General features: G+C 38.6%; 1 protein-coding gene across 1 annotated transcript in view; it reads left to right on the top strand.

Moving 5' to 3' along the window:
* The window catches only part of LOC123751295 (hemicentin-2), a 135881-nt gene extending 121436 nt beyond the window's left edge, over nucleotides 1-14445 (top strand). The window contains exons 15-17 of the mRNA XM_045733404.2: nucleotides 8068-8436; nucleotides 8669-8745; nucleotides 9597-14445. Coding sequence (XP_045589360.2) covers nucleotides 8068-8436; nucleotides 8669-8745; nucleotides 9597-9920 — 770 coding nt within the window. The 3' untranslated portion in view covers nucleotides 9921-14445. The remainder of the gene's footprint in view (nucleotides 1-8067; nucleotides 8437-8668; nucleotides 8746-9596) is intronic.
* The last annotated feature ends 10947 nt before the right edge of the window (nucleotides 14446-25392 follow it).

Below are 25392 nucleotides of genomic sequence, written 5' to 3'. Positions count from 1 at the left end.
AACTGGGAGAGGATAAGGAAATCGTAATTTTGGCTTATTACAGATAGTGAAAATTTCTCCTTACGCGAAATAAACATTATAGGAAACATCGTTTTCACAGTGTAGGGACGAGTGATTTTTCTAATGCCTCTTGGGTTCCAGTCACTGAGCCCGAAAATTGGGAAAATACTTGAGCCTTAACATGAGATAAATCCTTCAGACCCAACATGGGGGTTTCGTGTCTACTCTTCTCAATCTGGATCTTACCTGGTGGGGGTTCTGGGAGTTGTTCAACTCACCAAGCCCCCCGGCCTTAAGCAAGGCTTAACTAATGAGAGCTTGGTCCAACAGACTGTTGCTGCACTAGCCCGCATGCCACATATCAACTATAACCCTGTTTGTCAGGCACTTCTTTGTCGGCAACTGTCTATTTTCTTCTTGAAAACTTCACTTTCATTCCGGCAATATTTCTTATATTTGAATGAAGGATATTGAACAACCGTGGACCTCTCATGTTCATACAGTGTTCTCTGATTGTGGAACCTCGGCTCTTCCCTGGCTCTATTCTGCATGTTCTGCAATATCGCTCGCTAAAGTATGTTGTTATTATACTGTGCAAAATTTTGGACTCAGCCTTCCAATATTTTCCCTGTATATATTATGTGATGCCTCTCTCGTCTCCTTTCCAGGGAGTACATTTTGAGAGCTTTGAGACGGTCCCAACAGTTTAGGTGCCGTACCGCGTCCATGCGTGCTGTATATATGTTCTCTGTATACCCTCTGTTTTAACAATCTGAATAGTATGAGCATTATGATGGATTCTCTGGATTTGAATGTTTTCATATTCCATCTTATCATTTTTCAAGTCGACGCTATATTTCCCTGGTTATTGTACGTAAATGTTTATCCGTAAAACAACATTATTTCCAGATCCTTTTCACATTGCTTTCCCACTATGGATAGATCTGAAGGCGTCTTGTACTTAATATTTCGTTAAGGGTTTACTTTTATCCATATTTAATTACCTGGAATTTATCACTGTTAAACATTATTTACGTTGACCACCAGAAAACTTTATTTATATCTGTCGGTATGTTTTCAGTGTCTTATAAACATTTTGATTTTGATTTTTGTGTCATCTGCAAAAGTTGACTGGCTGCTGTGATTTTTATCTGTATCTGATATGAGAATATGAAAAGGCAGTGGTACACGGCCTGTGTCCTGAGGTACAGAGCTCTTCACTCTGCTTGAACTTGATTTTGAACTCTTGGCTTCTGTTTGTTAGGAAACTGAATATCCATCGCCCTACTTTATCTGTTATTCCTATAGATCTCAAGTTATGTGTTATCACTTCGTAACCACATATATCAAATGCCTTTGCAAAGTCAATGTACATCACACCTGTTTTATGTTGTTGTTCTTGTACAACATTTTGATTTTGTCTTAGTGGTCGAGTAGCTGCGAAAGTCATGATCTTCCCGCTCTAAATCCATGTTGACCTGGGTTGCAGAAGTCATTGTTCTCCATAAAACTGGAGATCTGATTCCTGATCACTCTTTCCAACTTTTGATTACGTGTGATGTTTGGGCGACTGGTCTATAACTTTTGGCCAATGCTTTACTCTCTCCCTTGTGTAGGGGAGCTATATCTGCTGATTTAAGCACTTTTGATATCTCCCCTGTGTCCAAGATTTTTCTCAACACTTCACTGAACGCTCGTGCAACTGGCCCTTTACATTTCTTTATAAATATATAGAATTCCATGAGTCTGGACCAGCGGCTGAGAGCAAAATCTGCAATGTTTGTGTTTATGTCAGTTATATTATCAGTTATCTTGTCAGTTATGCTGTTCGGGGTAAATCCTAGAGCCCTTACTTGGGGTAAATCCTTGAGTCCCAACACTGGGTAAATCTTTGAGCCCCAGCATTTTGGAAATCATGGAGTCCAAAATTTTGGAAATTCCTTGAGCCCCTAACATGAGGTTATTGTTTGAGCACCAACACGAGGGAGAATCTTGCGTTCCTTCAACATTTTAATTAATTCTGGTGATTGCTGGTCGCTGCTGACATCTGGCATATAATTTTCTTTTAATTAGTAATTTTTTTCTGTTCGTTCTTACTAATTACGTATATTGTAAATAAAGAACCAAGATAAATAAAATAAACTTTTTAATATATTTGTAGACTTGACTTTACTGTTATTGATAATCAAGAGGAATTAATAGTGTTAACTTACGGAAATAGTGAAGGTCATAGTAACATATGATAAAAACCCACAGTGTATTTATGAGTATATGAAAATAATTTATTTACATAAAGTCCTTCGCACTCTCGAGAGTGCATTACTAAGGTCTTTGTAAATGGTTTGAACAGGACTTGCACCTCAACGTCCTGTTCAAACCATATACACAGACATTGATAATGCACAGGAGAGTGCATTATCAATGTCTGAGTGCATTATCATTATAAGTGAGAAGAACTTTTACATCTTCGACAGCTTTACCCTCAACATATAACGAATTATTAATATGATTGCTGAGTGAAATCGAAATGTAATTCTGAATATTTGATGTATCTGCGATCTCCTGTAAATATCGAATACATCTTCAAGAAAATATATCCAAGAAATGAATATATCCATTCACGTCACAAAAGTATACATGAAAAGCAGTGAGACCAACACAGGAACTTCTGAAACCAGTCTCCCTCTCAGCCATGACGATTCTTATTTGAGAAAGAATATCTTGTGATGATCAATCAAATGTAACAGGAAAAGCTGTGAGCCACAACTAATTGGGCCTTAGCTTGCAATTCGATTAGATTAGAGACGAACTGGAAGAACTAGTTCCTGGAACTATATCTTCGAGTAGTGATGATACACACTATAGAGTGTAAGAGAAGATGCATGACACCGATGTTTATTACTTGATCAGTAGTCAGATCCCGATGATACTTGACACATACGTTAACGGGTAAGCAAAATGATAACAGATATAATGGTTGATCTATGAGTATTACAGTCAAACTACTTGGGCTGGGCGGTAGAGCGACGGTCTCGCTTCATGCACGTCGGCGTTCAATCCCTGACCGTTCAAGTGGTTGGACACCATTCCTTTCCTCCCCGTCCCATCCTTATCCTGATCCCTTCCCAGTGCTATATAGTCGTCAAGGTTTGGCGCTTTCCTGACAATTCCCTTCCCTTCTATGAGTATTACTGAACGTGATGTAGACAGCTTTAAAATGTGTCGAGAGCTGCTCCAGCGTGTACTATAAACATCTCCATGGTGTCATCTGTGTGAGCACCATGTGGGTGCTCGTAGACTCACAGGGTGCTACGAGAAGATGTAGAGAATACAGTGGGTGTAGATTATATATAGGGGACCCACTCAAGGAAGCTCCTAACAAAGTGCAGACGTCTGTAATTTATAAGTCTGTCGTCTGTAATATTATAAGACGTCTGTAATATTACAGACGTCTGTAATATTATAAGTGCAGACGTCTGTAATTTATTACGTAATAAATAGTATTTATAAGCTGGAAAAGCAATACAGTGTAGGAATATCTTGGAACAACGAAACGGTTTTTATAATAGAGAGAATTTAGGGTGTTGAATGAGTGTATAGTAAAGTAACAAATAGTGTATAAATGTGTTGGAATAAGCCCGTTGGCCGCTCCCTGAACATAGCCCACATTTCCATCTCTCTAAGCCTGGCCAGCACCAAAACACACGGTCTGCGATGCAAAATCCAGTTGAGGGCATCCCGTATATCGTCGTCCCTCGAGGCCACTCTGGAGTCCTTGGAGATGTGTCCCAACGGCAGCAACCAGACAGCTACATGTGTTCCACCATTCCCTGAGCCATTACCCGGCGCCCTTGGGAGATACCTCCAGTTTCTTGGAGATTTTCAGTCACCTACACCGCCTCCTAGCTCCACTATTTTTATCTGGCTAATCTATTTTGTATCCCTCATATATTCTTGTCTCTTATCCTTCTTCAATTTTCGCAAATATATATATTTCTCGTTCCTATCTACACCGGCTATATTCCTATTACATCATAATCAACTCAACCAATTGGATTGGTTAAGAGAGTACAGTAGGAGTTACCTTCAACGTCATGTTACAGTGAGAAACATAGGAGTGGACAGGAAGCTTTCCCATCAACGAGTGTTTGGCTTCTCTGTGACTCTGTCTCATTTACTTTTGTCCAATGATTTTGTTTAAAAAAAATGCAGATTAAGAATATCGTTTCAACTTATAAAATTACGTATTATTCTTACCAACCTTGTCCCCAGTTTGATCTCACTCCCCACCCTGATTTAACTCCTCCACCCTAATCTCACTCTCCCTCCCTGATCTCACTCCCCACTCTGCCCTCACATCTCTAGAAGCCTCTCCTCACTACCTCTCACTCCCCCCAACTCTCTCCTCACCACCACTCTCTTCATACTATCATACTACCCACTCTTTATTTTCACCCCTCACCCCCCCCCCCCCAACTACTTAAGCTGGACGGTATAAGAGCGACGGTCTCGCTTCATGCAGGTCGGCGTTCAATCCCCGACTGTCCAAGTGGTTGGGTACCAATTCTTTCCCCCATCCCATCACAAATACTTATCCTGACCCCTTCCCAATGCTATATAATCCTAATGGCTTGGCGCTTTTCCTCTGATAATTTCCTTCCTTCCTTTCATCCCCCCCCCTTCTTAATTTCCCCACACTTCATCTCATTCCCCTACATACCTCCCCTCCCTTCCTGAATCATCAAATCTTCCCCACCCTTGACCTGCTTGACTCAATTTTTCATGTATCACTAATTACGTTTTTGCTACCTGATCGCACGACATGCTACCTGACCCCACAAAAGGCTACCTGCATATTGAAGGGTATCAAGAATAGCGGAAACCATTCACTGGCTGATAGATGAAAGAACAGGGCATTGAACTGAAGCTCAGACATTAAGTCACGAACAGGCAAGGACAAACACACACGTAAAGACACGTGTGTGTATTTGTCCATGCCAGGACAAACACACATGTCAAGGGTTTGAATTTTAAACCATGACAAATTTTGCTTATAAAAATAATATAGTTTCCTACACATTTTGTAATATTTGACAACAAATGACAATTTATGTCATTTCAAGCAACCTTCAAAATTTATTGGAAAAAACTTTTCTTGATCTACAAGACATTTTCTCCTTAGTTGTCAGTTTTTTCTTCTTTTCCTTTGGCTGTGTCCGCACCAGGCGGTGGTTGGGATCAATCATGTAAGGCTGGCAGCTGGAGACCTAACCTGAGGCAAAATTGGAGCATATTCTCAAAGTGTCTAGCTGACCTGTACATCATTTTCATCTCTATTTTTGCGTTCAGAGGCGAGAGCAGAAGGAATGTTTTCACCTTTACTGTCTCAGGCTCAGGTCATCCTATCTTCCTTCAGGTCTCAGGGACATAACGTAACAACTTAATACTTAACACATATTTTAGATGACCTATCGGTCCAAATAAGACAGATATTATATATATATATATATATATATATATATATATATATATATATATATATATATATATATATATATATATATATATATTATATAGAAGGGAGTACCACCTCTAGCTGGAAGAAGGGGGACCCGTAGCCTCGGAGGAAACCACGCATAACGCATTAGAGGGAATGTTTAGATTCCCTCCAATACAGTTTCTGTGTGCTTTTCTCCTACCACCCCCTTCCTTTTTTATTTTTTGTGCTTTATTATGTATTTGATTGTTACAAGATATACATGGGTTGATACAAAAATAATAATACAAAAAGGTGCTTAAAGGTTATGGATCTCTTGAAAAACACGACAATGAAAGTACAATATATATATATATATATATATATATATATATATATATATATATATATATATATATATATATATATATATATCAATTTATATATATATCAATTTATATATAGTAATTTGATGGAGAAAATAGGTCGTGAATTGATATATTGCATAGATTTCTTCTAAGAGCTAGTAGCTCGATCCTGCAGGGACGAAATAGAAAATACACACACACACACACACACACACACACACACACACGCACACACACACGCACACGCACACATACAAACACACATACACACACATGATCAAAAGTGATAGGAAGCTGATGTGGGAGAAGAACGTTGTTTATTTATTCAGAATCATGGCAGCAAGAATAGCCGAACGAGATGTGACTGATTGCTGTCGAATTGCTTCTTATTAGTGTGCCACACAGAGTACACGTAAGCCGGCCATTCATTTCAAATTCCGTATTACAAATGTTCCACAATTTCACCATTTGTAATGCACAGTCACACTGAGTAACATTGATAATTAAAAATATATATAAATCTGGGGCCCCTCATACAACGAGATGAAATAAACCACAGAATTGGTTCCTGCCAGACATATCTTAACTATGACAATGTAGCACGACTCGCTGTAAAAATCACACGATGCCCCTTTATGTTTCAAAGATAGAGACTATTCCATCTCTATCCCATCCACTCCTACATCTTCCCTTACTGCCGACATCACCTACCTCCAGACCCAAGTACACTAAACTTCCTGCATTAACTCTCCGAGACAAAGAGCTCCAACCCACACTTTCCTAGAACCACTTACCTTCCGTCGCTGAATGTGCTTTCCCCTGTGACCTTCACCAAGTTTCAACACAACTCTCAATTTCTATATCCGTATTTCCTCAAGGTCACACTACCAAAGGGGTTCTCTTCAGGCCCCAGAACCGCCCATCTACCCAATCTCCATAATGCGTGATATCTTTTTATTATAACGTCCACTACTACATTCTTAGAGGGTGGAGACGGCAATGGAAGGAGACTATGCCAAAAAGGAGACCACTAAAATTCATAACTGCTGATATATACAAGCAGGGAAGGACTCTCAATAGCAAATCTCTCTAAAAAATGAAGAACTGCATGCCTGAAAATTGCAAGGAAACAGAAACAGCTCATATTTCCTACAGTACTTCCGAAGAGAGATTTGTGGATCCACAGAGGGTTCTGAAGAATGCCTGCAATCAGAACGGAAGTGCAGGAGTGTACTGCCAGGATACACAGAGCACAGAAGAAAACCACAACTCTTATAAGAGAGTGGAATGAGTTAGCCAACCTGTCCTCTTGAAAACAACGTCGCTTTTGGCCGTTTACCCGAATAGCCGAAAGTGGACGTAATATGAAAATAAAAAAAATGAAAACACATTTGATAATTTTTTCAACAACAGTTAGTTAAGGGTCCTCTGGTAGGTTAGGTGGACAGGAAATTCTCATAAAGTTTCAAAACGTTATGAAAAACGTTAATTGAAAGTTTCCTCTCCTAACCTTTCCGTGTAAGCCGGACGACTCAACCAGAAAACGAGACAGTACGTCACTTTCGTGAGCCGATTTCATTGCAAATTACGTCCACTTTTGGCTATAGTGCGCATACGAGCCAAAAGCGACGTTATTTTTAAGAGGACGGGTTGGTGGGAGAGCAGGACGAAAAGCAAATGAATAATAAAACCCAAAACTTATGCACAACCACTTCAAAAGAAATTTGATGGTGAACGAAATAGATAATCCAATTAACGATTCATCCAGGTCCCCAATTACTGCAGAATGGGAAAAGGCCGAACAATTATAGATTGGCACCCAATCGATCCTCCCTACCCGGGGCTCGAACCTGGTGGAAATCTCTCGCGAGGCATAGGGTGAGTATGCTACCAGCGCGCTATAGGAGCTGTGTTATCATATCACAATTCCTGAGGACTTCGAAGTAGTAACATATGTCATCAAGAAAGCATTAATTGTTTTCGTAATTTAACTATAGTTAAAGCATCTTCTCGCGTTTCGCGGAACATTGAATAATTACGAGGCTAATAGGAATTAATTATACTCGTAATAAATTCGAGGATAATAATGTGTACGGTTCAATGTGCACATTGCAATTATTCGTGCAACGAATAATTACATTCGTTGAACGTTGATGCACGCATTAAAATAGTAACATTGCCGGGCTAGATGTGTCCGTTGACCAATATTATATGTTGTATCAGACTCTGGAGGAGGACCTGGCAAGGGGGCGTCGCCCCTGTTGGCGCTCTTCATAGGTGTGTTGGCTGCCTTCGTGCTGACCCTCACCGTCATCATCGTCGCCACCAAGCTGAGGTGTCGGGCCAGAGCCACTGCCAGAGACGGCGACGACGGAGCGGGAGGCAGAAGCGACGACAGCGAAGACGACGAGGGACGAGGGGTGGCCTCCAGGCAGGGTGGAGTTGGGGGCGCCAGGAGAAGCTCCGTCGAGGTGAAACTCATGTCGGTGGTGAGGCCGGACGAGGAGGACATGGCCGACGAGTCCCTCAAGCAGCAGCAACAGCAGCAGCAGCAGCAGCATCAGCTGGGACTCATCACCCTCCAGGACACAGGTCAGCTGATGTTATCAACCTCTCCTCTCAAATAATGACGTAAAATCTTACGTTTCTCGAATAATTTTACGTTTTATATTCAGGGGTCTCGGTTAGGTTAGATTCGAGCAATTTAGTACATCTTCAAAGACGTTGTGGCAGCTCGGGAGAACGGGCGGGATTTCCTGTGCTGTGAGGGACTGTTTCGTAATAATTTTTAAGGCATCAGGAGCACTTGTGACTCTTCCTGCAGGATCGCCCCGGGACTACACCTGCCTGGAGTCCAAGCCTACCTCCGAGTCCCTCTACAGCTCTTGTACCAGTAACCGGGTGAGTGTGTGCTCAGTACTTGGCGATGCCGCAAGGTGCACGGTACTCTGTGATGTCTCAATGTGCACGGTCCTCTGTCATGTCTGAATGTGCACGGTCCTCTGTCATGTCTCAATGTGCACGGTCCTCTGTCATGTCTCAATGTGCACGGTACTTGGCGACGCCTTAGTGCTTGGCTGTGAGCCGTGCTTATTGTAACTTTCTATTTGAATGTATTTTATGCCCTCGTCATTCCTTTTTATATGTTTTCTGGTTACGTATATGTTCCAAATTTTTTCTCTTAGTGTGCATAAGCATCCATTAGGAAAATGACACGAAAAATCCGAACGTTTTCGTGTTTCATCACATTATCAATGACGTACAACGCCTCTATTTCATTAATAATGTGAAGAAACATGAAACAGTTCGGAATTTCCGTTTCATTTTCCTGGTGAACACTTAGGCCTAACCGAATCACGTGTTTTTGTGATTATTCTGACATCTCTTTGTGTGTTGATTATCAAATATCAATTAAATTCATATACCACGTAAGGCTTAGAGTTAATTAGGACAAACATTACAGTGACTTATAGATGTTAGGGGATGATGATCATATTAAACAATAAATTTGTTCCTAAAAAGGCATTTAGGTATCAACACTGTTTCAACATCACAAGGATGCTTGATTATACTGCTACACTTCATGTATATTTCAGAAGAATACAATTGGCGATTTACAAATTTCCACAGAGAATTTGGTAGATGAAGGGTGTAAAAGAAAGCCTTGATAACACCATAAGACATCCACCGTTTTCATTACAGAAAACTGCCTTAAAGTTTAATACTATTAACTTTAGTATTATGCATTACAGTGCGGGATGGGGTACTCAACGGAGTCTGCTATGCTACTGTCTTCCTCACCTTCGTCCTGCAGCGCTACGGCGGGTGTCCTGGGAGGCCTTCCTTGCAGTAGTGCCGCTGTTGGTCCTGCTAGCGGGCCTGGTGTAGGAGCAGCAGGACCTGCAGGAATGATGGGCATGATGTACGGCTCTTTAGGGCGCTCCTTGGGTCAGACTTGGGGCCAGTACAGCACACTGACTCGACCTCCTCCCCCAGCCCACGACCCGGGCGTGGAGACTAGGTTTCACACGCTCTCAACCACCTGCACCCGACGCCCCAGCGAGAGCTTCGTGTGATGGTGGCCAAGATGTCTATACACGTGACAATTGCCTCTATGACTTATGCGTCGCGTTTGTGACTTGTGCCTCTCAGCGTCTATGACTTTGTGATCACATATGTACAGTGAGGTTGATGACTCTCGGTCGAGAGATATGAGATGAACGTCTATTTTGTACAAATTATGTGAAATCTTCACAAAATTATAATGGTTGTGTATCGCAGCATTCAACACAAGTGACTCACAACAGACTGCTGTATGAATTAGATCTCAAATCTAAGTAAAGAGCCTGTTTTTGTTATTATGTCTTCGCCAGAGATCCATTATTTTGTACCTAATATTTCATTTTTGAATTCTATGTCCCAAATTTTATTCTGTCAAAATTCAGTTAAAATGTATTATTATTCCCCTTATCCTCTGTCACCCCCAACCCGGGACCCAAGGACAAATATTAACTTACGATATGTTTGTCATTAATTTTTTTGACTTCGAAGAGAAATTTATTAGTCCAAATACCGAGGCTTGAACAACTGAACACTAAATAAACATTTGAGAGCGCGACGACGTCTGTCCAGGCCTCCAGAGTGTGAGGAGGGCATAAGGAATGATTAAATGAAAATAAAAGACAGTGCTTTTTCACACTAATATTTCTGTCAAAAAAGGAATTTCTATGGAAGGTCCCCAGGAAAATTGAAGTTAAAAAATAAGACAACTTTTAATATATATTACTACCCACGGTGCTACTCACGAATCTCTAGTTTTCACACTAGACTCAAGAATTATCAAAAAGTCAAATTAATAAAGGTATTAAATATGGTTCTGTACTGACCTAAACATTTGAGGCAAAGAAGATCTTCTGAGGAAATCTTATCTTAAGCTTACGTCCTAAAAAAGTAATTCACTGAATGTTCTTTACGTTTTTAAATAATCATGACCATTGCATCATTCTTAAAGAGTTTTACCATCATATAAGCGGAATCAGAATGATTTTCAAAGCAGGTGGGCCATTTGCTCTCCAAAATGTCTACAACAGCCCAGGTTATATGTACATTAGGATGAAGGTGTTACGTGTTTGTTTTGAAGAGGTTTATTAGAGAAGATTAAACGGGAAAAAATATCCAAGCAATTATGTCACGATAGACGTATTGTGAAAATGCATCACGAGACAAAAGGATTGTTGGAGTTGACGTATATTTCAGTGTGCGTGTAGTTAAGGTAGTTGCACCTGTTGGGCACTAATCCACAGGTAAAGTTGGTTCAGTGTATTGAGAAGTAAAGTCACCGTAGATATTCACTTCAGTGCGTGCTTCCTGTTACATTTACCCTTAAGGTAGAGACGCACAAGGGTCAAATCTGACGCACAAGTTTGTGAATAGTATGTATCATTACTTGCTGTACGACTATACAATAATTTTACAAGAAATATAGTTATAAAGAAATAATTTTCGTATTTTTCGCTACGATTCATTACGCTTGTTGTAGTTACGACTAGAATTGTTTACGCTGACCATAACTCTCCACTTGGAAGGTAACGACGTTGACCTGACCTCGGGGCACGATTGAACATTATTTTGTTCGGTTGTGTTCATATCACTATGTTAAGGATTCATTATTTTACATTTTGGAATTAGCATACATACGACGAAATCAACTCTGTGATGAAGAATTGTTATTTATCGAAACCTCTAACACATAGAGAACAATGTGAGAACAAATTTCTTCACAACCTCAGTTGCACTTTTTGGTTCATTTTCATTTGTTCGTTGGGATAATTAACAAGGTCGTTGCATGAAACAATTCACACTTTTTTAGATACATTTCATGAGTACAACAGGAACGATGTTACAGATGTTCTCCGGTACGCGGATGTATTTGTAGTTGTGAATTCAGTTGTCACATTAGATCACCATACACTGTTATTCACTAACACACACAGTCATACACTTCCATGCCTATTTCAACCCATTTGTCAACATGCACTTCCATACACATCAATAGAGTGCCATACCCCCCCCCCCCCCACGTAACATTTTGCCTTACACCACCATAAACTACTAAATACCTCAAAGCACCACAATGCAAAAACACCAGATTAAAGTATAAAACATCTTTATGTAACATCACATAAAACATGCAATATCATACAATACACTGTTTTGTAAACCTAAACATCCTATATACTATCTTTAAACATTGCCCATCTCCTGCTTTTTCCTTTCTTCTCGCACCCTTCCCCTTCCCTCTCTCTCTCTCTCTCTCAAGTTCAAGTTCAATTATGTTTATTGAGACAAGAAAGAAATACATCTCAAAGGGATAGAGTAGCTTAGGATATTTCTATCCCCCTACTCTCTCTAGTCGCTGAAAAATGTATAAATCTAGGGCCTCGACCAGCCGTCTTTCGCGAATTAAGTGAGGCGGAGACAGGGTTGGTATTGTTCGCGATCCCCTCTTAATAGGACGAATTGGACTGACTCCGACCAGCCTATATCCGCTCCGTTCCCCAGAACAATCACCTTGCAAAGTTGGCTGAACCTAGCCCCAAGCATCTTGCTTCACTCCAAAACAAACGGATATTCTCTTACAGGTATAGATTATATCATACAGTGTACCTCTATACACCATTTCAATACACTATTCATCAGTATATATATCTAAACACCACCATATGCAACAGTACACTGTGCCATGTATTGCTATGCACCATTACACTTTCATGTGCATCTTTCCATACGCATTTGTTAACAAAATGTACACCACGTAACTCAAAATTCCATTATATATCATCATACACCAAATTATATACCATTTTACACCACAACACTATTTTATACACTATCATTCCTAATTTCTATATTTTAGTCATCCGATAATCGGTGCATATTAGCTTCAAATATTGATAGGGAGTACAACCAACATATGTAAATAATCCCACTCTCGTTTTTAGAGTATAAATCAAGTTTATAAATGCTTATTTACAATTTACACATTATATATAGATATATAATGCGGAATTACAATGATGTAAAAGACGTTTCAGAGTAAAATTTTGACCATTTTTATTTAATAGTGAGAATTGAAATTGATCCTTAAGGTTCCTTTTTCGTTGAGTAATGATGAAGTTTATTACTTTCTTCCTCCCTGCTCTTTTTAGTGGGGAAAGCATAAATATAAATTAAATAGAACTGTAAGTCATAGTTATATACAACAGCCTTTGGCCTCAAGGGACGTGTCTAGGTGATATTTAAAAAGTTATAGCAACAAAAGTCAGGCGTCTTAAGGGGAATTAACACAAAAGCCGCTGCTCAGATTTAAAGTGCATTCTGGTCACAGTTACCCAATTAGTTATCACAGTTGCTTGATAAGTTGGCACAGTTAACTGATGAGCTGTCACAGTTGCCTGATAAGCTGGCACAGTTGACTGATAAGCTGTGACTGTTGCTTATGAAGTTGTCAAGGTTACCTGAGTTGTCACAGTTGCCTGAGACGTTGTCACACTTGACTGAGACATAGTCACAGTTGACTGAGACGTTGTCACAGTTGACTGAGACGTTGTCACAGTGGCCTGAGTCGTTGTCACAGTTTACTGAGACGTTGTCACAGTTGCCTGAGACGTTGCCACAGTTGACTGAGACGTTGTCACAGTTGCCTGAGACATAGTCACAGTTGACTGAGACGTTGTCACAGTTGCCTATAAAGTTGTCATCGTGGCCGGAGAAGTTGCCACAGTTGTCCAAAAAGCTGCCACAGTGCCGAGGCACTATCACTCTTGCCCTCTGTAACATTCACAGTTAGAACAGTCTGAAGTCTCTGTTACGCTCCAGTCACTCAATATGACTAAAGTCATTGTAACAACTTTTGTTATAACTATGTGTCCCAAGTCACAGTGGCAAAGTTACTTGGTCACTGTATGTGTCCTAGGTTGTATGTGTCCTTCCGTTGTCCGCCTCCTGAGGCCAGATTCACGAAGCAGTTACGCAAGCACTTACGAACGTGTACACATTTCCTCAATCTTTGACGGCTTTGGTTACATTTATTAAACAATTTACAAGCATGAAAACTTCCCAATACACTGTTGTTATTGTTATAAACAGCCTCCTGGTGCTCCGGAGCTCATTAACTATTTAATAATTGTAAACCAAGCCGCAAAAGAGTGAGAAAAGATTGACAGGTTCGTAAGTGCTTGCGTAACTGCTTCGTGAAACTGGCGCCTAGTAGTTGTGTCTAGCGATCTATTCGTGTGATAGCAACTCCTCTGATGATAACAACGAATCTCGCTATCTACTATCAGCGTGACAGCAACGATAACTACATGTCTCAAGATCTTTTGATAATATGAACTTATGGCAATACCTCGTATATAAAATTATTGACATTGTTAAACAAATTTTAATATTGGCTACAATTCACTTTTTTGAGGATATATATTAAATTAAACACAAGTAGTAATACATGATAATGCTATCGAAAACTTCCTAAGTAGTCGAAGTTTGAGATGGAAAAAAGGAGCATTATGCAAACAACAAATTACACACAATGTATATATTTATATATATATATATATATATATATATATATATATATATATATATATATATATATATATGTATATATATATATATATATATATATATATATATATATATATATATATATATATATATATATATATATATATACGTACATTGGTTTGTGTTTTAAATCTGGGCAGTAAAGTAAATAGTATGTACATTATATATAAATATTGTATTATATATATATATATATATATATATATATATATATATATATATATATATATATATATATATATATATATACGTACATTGGTTTGTGTTTTAAATCTGGGCAGTAAAGTAAATAGTATGTACATTATATATAAATATTGTATTATATATATATATATATATATATATATATATATATATATATATATATATATATATATATATATATATATATATTATAATATATATTCATATATATAGTATAATATATATTCCTATATATATTATATATAACATAGCCTCTGGTGCCTCTTCATTCATGACTTCATGGTTTTATATGGTGTTGAAGGAGGGGGACACGCGGCCCACCATCATCACTACCTTGTCTTGGTCGACGTGCGTGTCACTCACTGTTTGTTGACATCATACTAAACATTGTAAATTGGGGTGATTTTGTAAATTAAATGTTGTCTAAGATAATTTGTTTCTCTTCGTCCTATGTTCAAACTTCTGAAATTCGCTTGTGTGATGAAAAAAATGACAGAGCTTAGTTATAAAGGCCATTGATTGTAGAATTTCGATGATAAGTTTTTTTTGGGGGGCGAGTTATTTCATAACTAAAATATAAAGCAAATTTCACCAATAATCCCGTTAAAAAATTATATTATTATATAAATAATAGTAATATCAGTCATGATGTATATTTAAGAAATTTATTCATCTAAAAAGTTAATTATTAGGCTGATTTATGGCCTCCATCACAAGGCACACAATTTAAGAATGTATCAGAGCTACATCAATTATATTCCTGCAGATATATAGTTGAGTACAGCTTAATAAAAAGTCTTTTTTTCAGTAAGAAAATTAGAAAAAAAATAAACAGAAGACTATTTAATGAGGAGTTTAGGTTATGTACTGAAGGCCGTCTATCAAAGCAGCTTCATGCTGTATAATAAAACTATATCGAGAAGTCTCGTTGTATGCAGGCTTCAGAAATAGAGAAAAGTAAGCCTGTAACAGAAGTTTCAGGACAATTATCACCACGTTTACAAAACTAAAATAAACCTTTCAGAACTCTCTCAGACCGCACGTGAACACACCTTTATCATTCAGTTCATAATGACTGTTATGTAATTATTTCATTTTAAACTACTATTATCAGGCTCTATTTTAGCGATGGACAAATTTAGGACTCGTCTTTATCTTCAGAGTAGTGTGTGTTAACAAATATATCTATATTTTAAATAAAATATACTTTGAATATCACAATAAATTATTAAAATATAATTACATATTCGCTTATTTAGATATAAGTCGTTTTTGTTGAACATTTCTTAATTATTATTGAAATGTTAAATACATTACTATCGCTAATATTACTATTTTGTTTTAAATATCTTTATAAACTAGATTTTAAAATTATGATTTTTAACAGTTTTAAAAATTCTGGAGCACTCATATACATGCAACTTATTTTAGATTTTTTACATTTAGAGAATCTGATAACAAGTATTGCGGCTACTACCCTATTAGATTTTGTAGGAAGTTTATTAAATTCAGATAAATAATAACCTTGATCGTGCATTACTTAGACAATATAGCTAAATTTTTAGATTTTAAAATCCTACTAAAATGTAGTTGCAAGAACTCTCAACAATATTGATTTTCCCGATTTAAATTATTAGGAATGTGTTGTCTAATGTCTGGTGTTGGGTTAGTCTGATAATTTTTTTAGTATTCTGAAGAAAAGATACTGTTTTTTACATAAAAAAATGTCATATTCAAAAGCTCGAAATGGCCAGATGTATTTAAGTTATTTCTAGGCTAATATCTTATGCTTTTATTAACTGTTTATGCTTCATTATGACTAGTGAATATGCTATTCTTAAAACAAAAAAGTGTTGATAATTTTGAAATAATTTGATGAAGAAATGAGATACAGAAATGAATATTTATTGCCTCTCATTTTTTAATTAAAATTTAAAGGAAAAGAGTATAATATTATATATACCTGAAAAAAATGTGTAAATGAAGGCTACAATTATCTCATTAGCATCGAGATTACACACCAGTTAACCATCTCTCAGAGTAATTAACTCTGTGATGAGATTAACTCTTCAAACTTCACAACTATTAAAATTTAGTTATGTAACTCAGTTTCTTCTTTATGTGACCTTTATTGTCACTATCAAATGCTGGGATAAGAAAGATCTAGATCAAGAAGGTGATTTTCATCAAGAAGATGAATTTCTACCTGGGTTAAATTTAGAATCTTATTTAGATCTAGAAGTATGTGATATATATTAGGTTTATAATCTATATACTGGCCTGGTAATGATTTAGAACTGCACCGTGACTGCATGAATGAAAGATAATCTCTCCCTGATTCAGTCACGTTAGACTGATTACTCTTTGTGTATTGAAATAGGAGCGTCAGGGGTCGAACAAATTCAAGAGGACAGAGCAAGAGTGCATGGGGGATGATTGTGTGAAAATCCTGTTCCGGCTTCAGTAGAAGCCTCAGAAAATCCTTGTGTGGGTTCAGTAGAACTTCAGGTGGCAATCCCTTTACCATGTCGTGGTCTAGTCGCTTGAAGCTTGTGTGGGGGGAACATCCACCGCCATAGCTTCGAATCCTCATCACGGCTCCTACGGATTTTCTCATTGATCCAGTCACGTTAGTGTGATTACTCTGTGTATAGCACTTATGTCGTGTGCGAGCTACCTAAAAGTTGTATACCTGCTGCCTGCATGCTGGGTGTATGATGTGTGCTCGTTGGAAGTTTCCTGAATGTTGTTCCTCAACGGCCTACATGGCCTACATGTTGTATATGTAATCTTGCATGTAGTGGGCCTGAAACCTGCATGGAATCTGCATGTAGAGTGTGTGTAGCGTGAATGGAATCCTTATGTTCCACTCACATGTCGCTTAAGTGAATATTATATATATATATATATATATATATATATATATATATATATATATATATATATATATATATATATATATATATATATATATATATATATATATTAATCATCGAAAAAAACACCTTATTTGGCTCGGGTCACATGAGAGAAAGAATTTAATTAAGTATGCTTGTTAATTAGACAAAAAATTAACATAAATGATACATTTTAATTTACCAGCTCACAGAGGTCTGAAACGTGTAGAATTTTACTTTTCATTAAAATGAGCAACAAATTAAAAAGAGTACCAATTGAAGGTTACTATTTTACATTAGATTTAAATTCTAATTATTTAGGCATTCTTAATATTGAAAATGCTAACTTTCATTATAATCAGAACACCAATAACAGTTACAGTTGAGACTGTAACTGTTTATAGGCTTATAATTTATAGGTTCACGCAGCTTTCACAACCCATTGTATCTTCTTGTATATAAATAAATAAAAAGTTAATCAACAAATAAATATATAATTAACTACACAATGGGTTAGCTACAGTCAACTATACGATGAGTTGAGCTAACTACGCGTAATGAAGATACAACTTCCAGATGTTATGAAAAATACCATCAATCAGTGCCATGAAGAAAAGCAATGAATATGTTAAAAAATGTATTGATGTATACTCTAAATATTTCTTATAACGAATCACAATAAAAAAAATCCTAAGAACATTGCATTGCCCAATCTGTTCTTTCGTGCAATGCATAGTATTTAGGCTAAAAACTTTAGACCATGTAAGGAAAATTACATCATGGGGAGGGAGGGGGAGGGAATTATCAGGAGAAAGCGCCAAGCCATTTACGACTATATAGCACTTAGGAGGGGTCAGGATAAGGATTTGGGTTGGGACGGAGGAAAGGAATGGTGCCCAACCACTTAGACGGTCGGGAATTGAACGACGATCTGCATGAAGCGAGACCGTCGCTCTACCGTCCATAGAGCAACGGTAGAGTTTTCTAAGCGTTGGTCCATCGGTTAGGTTCGTACATCATTTTCTGTCCGATGTACAACATGATAAGACCGGCTGACATAATATGGTTAAAAGACATTTCTAAACACAATCATATCTAATCATATATACAGCTTTTACATATTTTTATTATACTATGTATTATGGTGATATATATATATATATATATATATATATATATATATATATATATATATATATATATATATATATATATATATATATATATATATATATATATATATATATTAAATATCACCGAAAAAGTAAGATTAATAATTCTAACATGAATTTTCTCGATCTTTCGTACGTTTCTTTTCACTGTTGGTGGTAATTCAAAAATCAATTCTCCAAAATTCATTTTTATTTCTAGTCTGACGCGACACTTGAGCGCGTTTCGTAAAACTTATTACATTTTCAAAGACTTTAGCTTACACATACACAACTGAATAGAACTTACGATTGATTGATTGATGACGATTAAGCCACCCAAAAGGTGGCACAGGCATGAATAGCCCGTAAGTGGTGGCCCATTTGAGCCATTATCAGTATCAATAGATGATACGGGAGATCTGTGGAGGTGCGACTGCACCCTGCGTGACAGGAGATGTCTCCCGTTAGAACTTACACATCTTCGATTTGTTTATATCTACATTTGAGTGAGGTGGATGAGGTGAGGTGGTATTAATAGGGTATTAAATTCCGAAACACAAGACAGAACAAATCACTTCCATTCAATACCCATTGTTTCGTGTTCTGTCTTGTGTTTAGGAATTTAATACCCTATTAATACCACCTCACCCCATCCACCTCACTCAAATGTAGATATAAACAAATCGAAGATGTGTAAGTTCTATTCAGTTGTGTATGTGTAAGCTAAAGTCTTTGAAAATGTAATAAGTTTTACGAAACGCGATCAAGTGTCGCGTCAGACTAGAAATAAAAATGAATTTTGGAGAATTGATTTTTGAATTACCACCAACAGTGAAAAGAAACGTACGAAAGATCAAGAAAATTCGTGTTAGAACTATTAATCTTACTTTTTCGGTCATATTTAATAATATATGTCTACAGTTAAGACTGCTACCAAAATATACTAATATATATATATATATATATATATATATATATATATATATATATATATATATATATATATATATATATATAACTGAAAACTCACACCCCAGAAGTGACTCGAACCCATACTCCCACAACTGGTATGTACAGGGACGCCTTAATCCGCTTGACCATCACGACCGGACAAAAGGAAGTGATAGCCGAGGCTATATGAACCACTTCCCCGCCGGCACTCGGATGGTAATCTTGGGCATAGCATTTTATCAAATCACCTCATTCTTTGGGGCACACGTGAGGAACACAAATGCAAACAAGCCTGAATGGTCCCCAGGACTATATACAACTGAAAACTCACACCCCAGAAGTGACTCGAACCCATACTCCCACAACTGGTATGTACAGGGACGCCTTAATCCGCTTGACCATCACGACCGGACAAAAGGAAGTGATAGCCGAGGCTATATGAACCACTTCCCCGCCGGCACTCGGATGGTAATCTTGGGCATAGCATTTTATCAAATCACCTCATTCTTTGGGGCACACGTGAGGAACACAAATGCAAACAAGCCTGAATGGTCCCCAGGACTATATACAACTGAAAACTCACACCCCAGAAGTGACTCGAACCCATACTCCCACAACTGGTATGTACAGGGACGCCTTAATCCGCTTGACCATCACGACCGGACAAAAGGAAGTGATAGCCGAGGCTATATGAACCACTTCCCCGCCGGCACTCGGATGGTAATCTTGGGCATAGCATTTTATCAAATCACCTCATTCTTTGGGGCACACGTGAGGAACACAAATGCAAACAAGCCTGAATGGTCCCCAGGACTATATACAACTGAAAACTCACACCCCAGAAGTGACTCGAACCCATACTCCCACAACTGGTATGTACAGGGACGCCTTAATCCGCTTGACCATCACGACCGGACAAAAGGAAGTGATAGCCGAGGCTATATGAACAGGTGATTTGATAAAATGCTATGCCCAAGATTACCATCCGAGTGCCGGCGGGGAAGTGGTTCATATAGCCTCGGCTATCACTTCCTTTTGTCCGGTCGTGATGGTCAAGCGGATTAAGGCGTCCCTGTACATACCAGTTGTGGGAGTATGGGTTCGAGTCACTTCTGGGGTGTGAGTTTTCAGTTGTATATAGTCCTGGGGACCATTCAGGCTTGTTTGCATTTGTGTTCCTCACGTGTGCCCCAAAGAATGAGGTGATTTGATAAAAATGCTATGCCCAAGATTACCATCCGAGTGCCGGCGGGGAAGTGGTTCATATAGCCTCGGCTATCACTTCCTTTTGTCCGGTCGTGATGGTCAAGCGGATTAAGGCGTCCCTGTACATACCAGTTGTGGGAGTATGGGTTCGAGTCACTTCTGGGGTGTGAGTTTTCAGTTGTATATAGTCCTGGGGACCATTCAGGCTTGTTTGCATATATATATGTATGTATATATATATATATATATATATATATATATATATATATATATATATATATATATATATATATATATATATATATATATATGTATATATATGTGGCAGTCCCAAAAGTGGACTAACTGTAATGTTTATAAGGATCTGAGGAAATGATGGAAAGGTTCTCTTATGGGTTACCTTGAGTTCGGAATGATAGCGTGATAATATCATTCAACCTCCCTGCCACTAAGTATTTCATAGTGCCGGGGAGGCTGGGTATTTGAAGCTGAGCATAAAGTGGCTCAGTGCGGCTCAATCCCGACTGTGCTAAAGTTTGAGATGCTTGTGGACGACCCAAGCAATCATAGTCAAGGGTTCATCTTGAGATAATTTCGGGGCTTAGCGTCCCTGCGGCTCGGTCCTCGACCAGGCCTCCTTTTTTGTTACACACACCCAGAAAGGAGCCCGTAGCAGCTGTCTAACTCCCAGGTACCTATTTACTGCTAGGTGAACAGGCCATCAGGGTGATAGAAACGCTGCCTATTTGTTACCGCCTCCATCGGGGATCGAACCCGGAACCTCACGACTACAAATCCCGAGCGCTGTCCACTCAGCTGTCAGGCCACTGTAAAGGACAGTGACACTGTCAAATGCTAACTTAGTAAATACAATATAAACAAATATGTCTAGTTCTGTATACGACCAAAGTATTATGCAATAAATTAAGCCAGTGTTGCAGGAAAGTAAATTACTAAGAAAAAATCTGAAAACTTTCACAGGTCTATACATATTGCATGAATAGAATATTGGAATTTACTCCAATAGCCTATCCAAACAATACGTAGAACTCTGTAAATGATTCGTAGAGTTGTATGGTGAGCAAGAGTAGCAGTAACAGTGTGTCGACACTCTTTACAAAACGTTTGTGAGCACTAGGCAGAGACAACGAGTGCACAGAACGTCACAATAGATTAGTGAACACAACTAATTCAACTCTCACCTGTGAAATGAAATTAAAAGAAAGAGGTATTGGTCCAAAACGTCTCTCAGTTCCCCACAAAAATAGCGCGTCAAAAGATTCGTATGAGTTCAAGAGTCTGGCTACTATCAACAAAGATCTTTGAAAAAAATATATATTTACGATTAAGCTTTCACGTACAAACACATGAACACCGAGAAAGCAGTGTATATATATATTTGTGTTTGTGTGAGTTTACGTATATATGTCTCCTCTCTCTTTTACTTTACTCACTACGTCTCTAGATAATATAAACAGAATGAACCACTGAGCATATAATGTCTCCACGAGAACGGTACCATGTCCCCGTACATCGTCCCAGTGTTACCCAGTAGTAACTATACCACTGTAACTACACCATCATTATAGTTCTTTTCAGATCTTCATGAGATTACCAAGTCGTACTTTCACGGAATACTTTTTAAACTCCTTTTCTATTTATGCTCCTTAAATTCAATTATATGAGGCGAGTTAAGCTAGCACCTCCGTATCCCCCCATTGTGTCCGACATAATTCATCCTGATTTATGTCCTCTGCAGTGCAGCAAAGTTATTTTTCTCTTGAGAGGATATTGTACAGAGATATGCAGGTGCTACCACGAGAGATATTCTTGTGATTTATATCTCCACGTGGCCCTGTTGAATCTCTCGACCAGGCACAGGAGTATCTTTTGATGTTCCACTAGCGAGGTGGCACAAGTACATCGTTAGATGTGGAACCGGTAGGCACAGGCTCACATGCGAACACAGACGCATAGCCGAACACACAAGCACATATATAAACACATAGTGGAATTAAATAAGGAGGAGGCAAACCAAGCAACCTTGGAGGAATTTGAGCGCACCAGTGATGAGGTCAAAAGGAATCTGTTGAGCTGAATGTGACAAAGGCTGTTCGGCCTTTGACAGAATCTCACCGTGAATACTAAAAGAGGGCGCAGAAGCATTAAGTGTGCCATTTTCTATGGTGTATAACGGATCGCTGGAAAGAGGAGACCTACTGGAAAGCTGGAAGACAGCTAAGGTTGTTTCAATATGCAAAATGGGTGACAAGCACGAGGCTACAGGCATTTTCCCGAACTTGTATACCATGCAAAGTGGTTAAGACGGTAGTGAGGAAAAGGCTCGTATTGCATCTGGAGGGAAAGAGCTTTGTAACACACCACCAACATGGGTTCATGGATGGTAAATCGTGCCTTACAGGCTTAATAGATTTCTTTGACCCGGCGACAAAAATTAGGCAAGAAAGAGAAGAGAGGGCAGACTGAATTTTATTGGATTGTCAGAAAGTCTTTGACACATTACCCCATAAAAGGCTGTTAAAAAATTAGGAGAAACTGGCAGGAGTAAAAGTTAAGGTGCTCTATTGGATAAGGGAGTATTTAAGCAACAGTAAACAGCGAGTAACTGTTAGGGGAATATCAGACTGGCGAGATGTCACCAGCGGTGTCCTACAGGGCTCTGTACTTGGACCCATCCTGTTTCTAGTATACAAACGATTTTCCAGAGGGTACAGATTCATTCCTCTCAATGCAATGATGATGCAAACATTATGAGAAGAATCAAGACAGATGAAGATAGACAGAGACTATAGAACGACCTGGACAAAATGGTGGAATGGTCTAGAAAATGGTTACTAAAGTTACCCCCAGGAAAAGTGTAAAGTAATGTAATTACGCGAAAGGAGCAGGAGGCTGAACACAAGGTTCAATCGGGGAGGTGAAGTCCTGCAGGAGTCAAATACAGAGAAAGATCTGGGGGTTGATATTACACTGCACCTGTCCCCAGAGGCCCACATCAAAATTATATCATCAGCGGCATATGCTAGGTTGGCCAACATAAAAACGACCTTTAGAAACTTGTGTAAGGAATTGATCAGGACCTTGCATAGAACTTATGTCAGACCAATCCTGAAATATGCAGCTCCAGCCTGGAGTCCATACCTAGTTAAACACAAGAAAAAGTTAAGAGACGATTCAGAGGTATGCCACCAGACTAGTACCAGAACTGAAAGGTATGAACGACGAGGAGAGGCTACGGGAGCTAAACCTTATGTACCTGGAAACAGAAGAGTAAAGGGAGACATGATAACCACCTACAAAATTCTCAGGGGAATTGACAGGGTGGACAATAACAAACTCTTCAGCACGGGTGGAACACGAACAAGGGGACACAGGTGGAAACTCAGTACCCAAATGAGCTACAGAAACATTAGAAATAATAAAAATCCCAGTCAGAGTTGTTAACAAATGGAATGCATTAGATAGTGATGTGTTGGAGGCTTACTCTATACACAGTTTCAAATGTAGATTTAATAGAGCCCAATAAGCTCCAGAATCTGTACACACCTGTTGATTGATAATTGAGAGGCGGGACCAAAGAGCTAAAGCTCAACCCCCGCAAGCACAACTAGCTGAGTACAACTAAGGTGAGCACAGCTGCATTGGAGAACACACCGGTTCACAAATGAACACGAAAAGAACACAGAAGAACACACATGTATACAGTTAATCCATAGTTACATATTAAAACCGACAAGAATACAGCTGAAATCGCATGAGAACACATACGTATGAAAAGGAACATGTTACAATAAAGTGGAGTACATAGGCACACAGGAAAACACAAATGAACCCAAAGGCACAAAGGTAAAAGGCACAAACTTAACAAACACAGGTGAACACTCAGAACTGAATAGACACAGATGAACACACACATCCCAGAAAACACGTAAGTAACACCAGCATCCAGTCCAATCATATGCTTCAATAATCAATTTTCTACTATAAAAGATAATTTTGAACCAGTTCACCTAACCATCGTCAATATCAGAGCTCAGAGGACCGCTTAAAGCGTTCCTGAAGAGCGTTAAAACAAGGCAAATACCGGAAAATAATGAATCATCCCGAGCATCTTCAGAGGGCGACTGCACAAGATAAATCATCCGTCGCGCGCAATTGAATTAAGGGGTCAGGCTCCCCGCTCAAGTGAAAATAATGGCACAACTTAGAATAATTTCTCCCTTCCCACAATAAAGATGGCGCGGCCCGCTGCACAAAGTCAACGCCGAGCTGTATTCCAGCCCACAGTAGGAACGCTTACATTTAATGTATTAAAATGCTGCTCATATACATAAGCGTATGCACAGGCGGGATAACAGACGGACAGGCTGTGGTACAACGCCAGCTGGAGTAAACTAGGCTCTCATACAACAAAGAATGCATCCCCCCGGGTGTTTCAGGATATATAAGTGTCAAAGGTCTTAATGGAAATTGAGGTTGATTAATGTGAACGA

Source organism: Procambarus clarkii, chromosome 4, assembly GCF_040958095.1.
Source record: "Procambarus clarkii isolate CNS0578487 chromosome 4, FALCON_Pclarkii_2.0, whole genome shotgun sequence".
Classification (NCBI taxonomy): Eukaryota; Metazoa; Arthropoda; class Malacostraca; order Decapoda; family Cambaridae; genus Procambarus; species Procambarus clarkii.
This window is presented reverse-complemented; position numbering and strand designations above follow the sequence as displayed.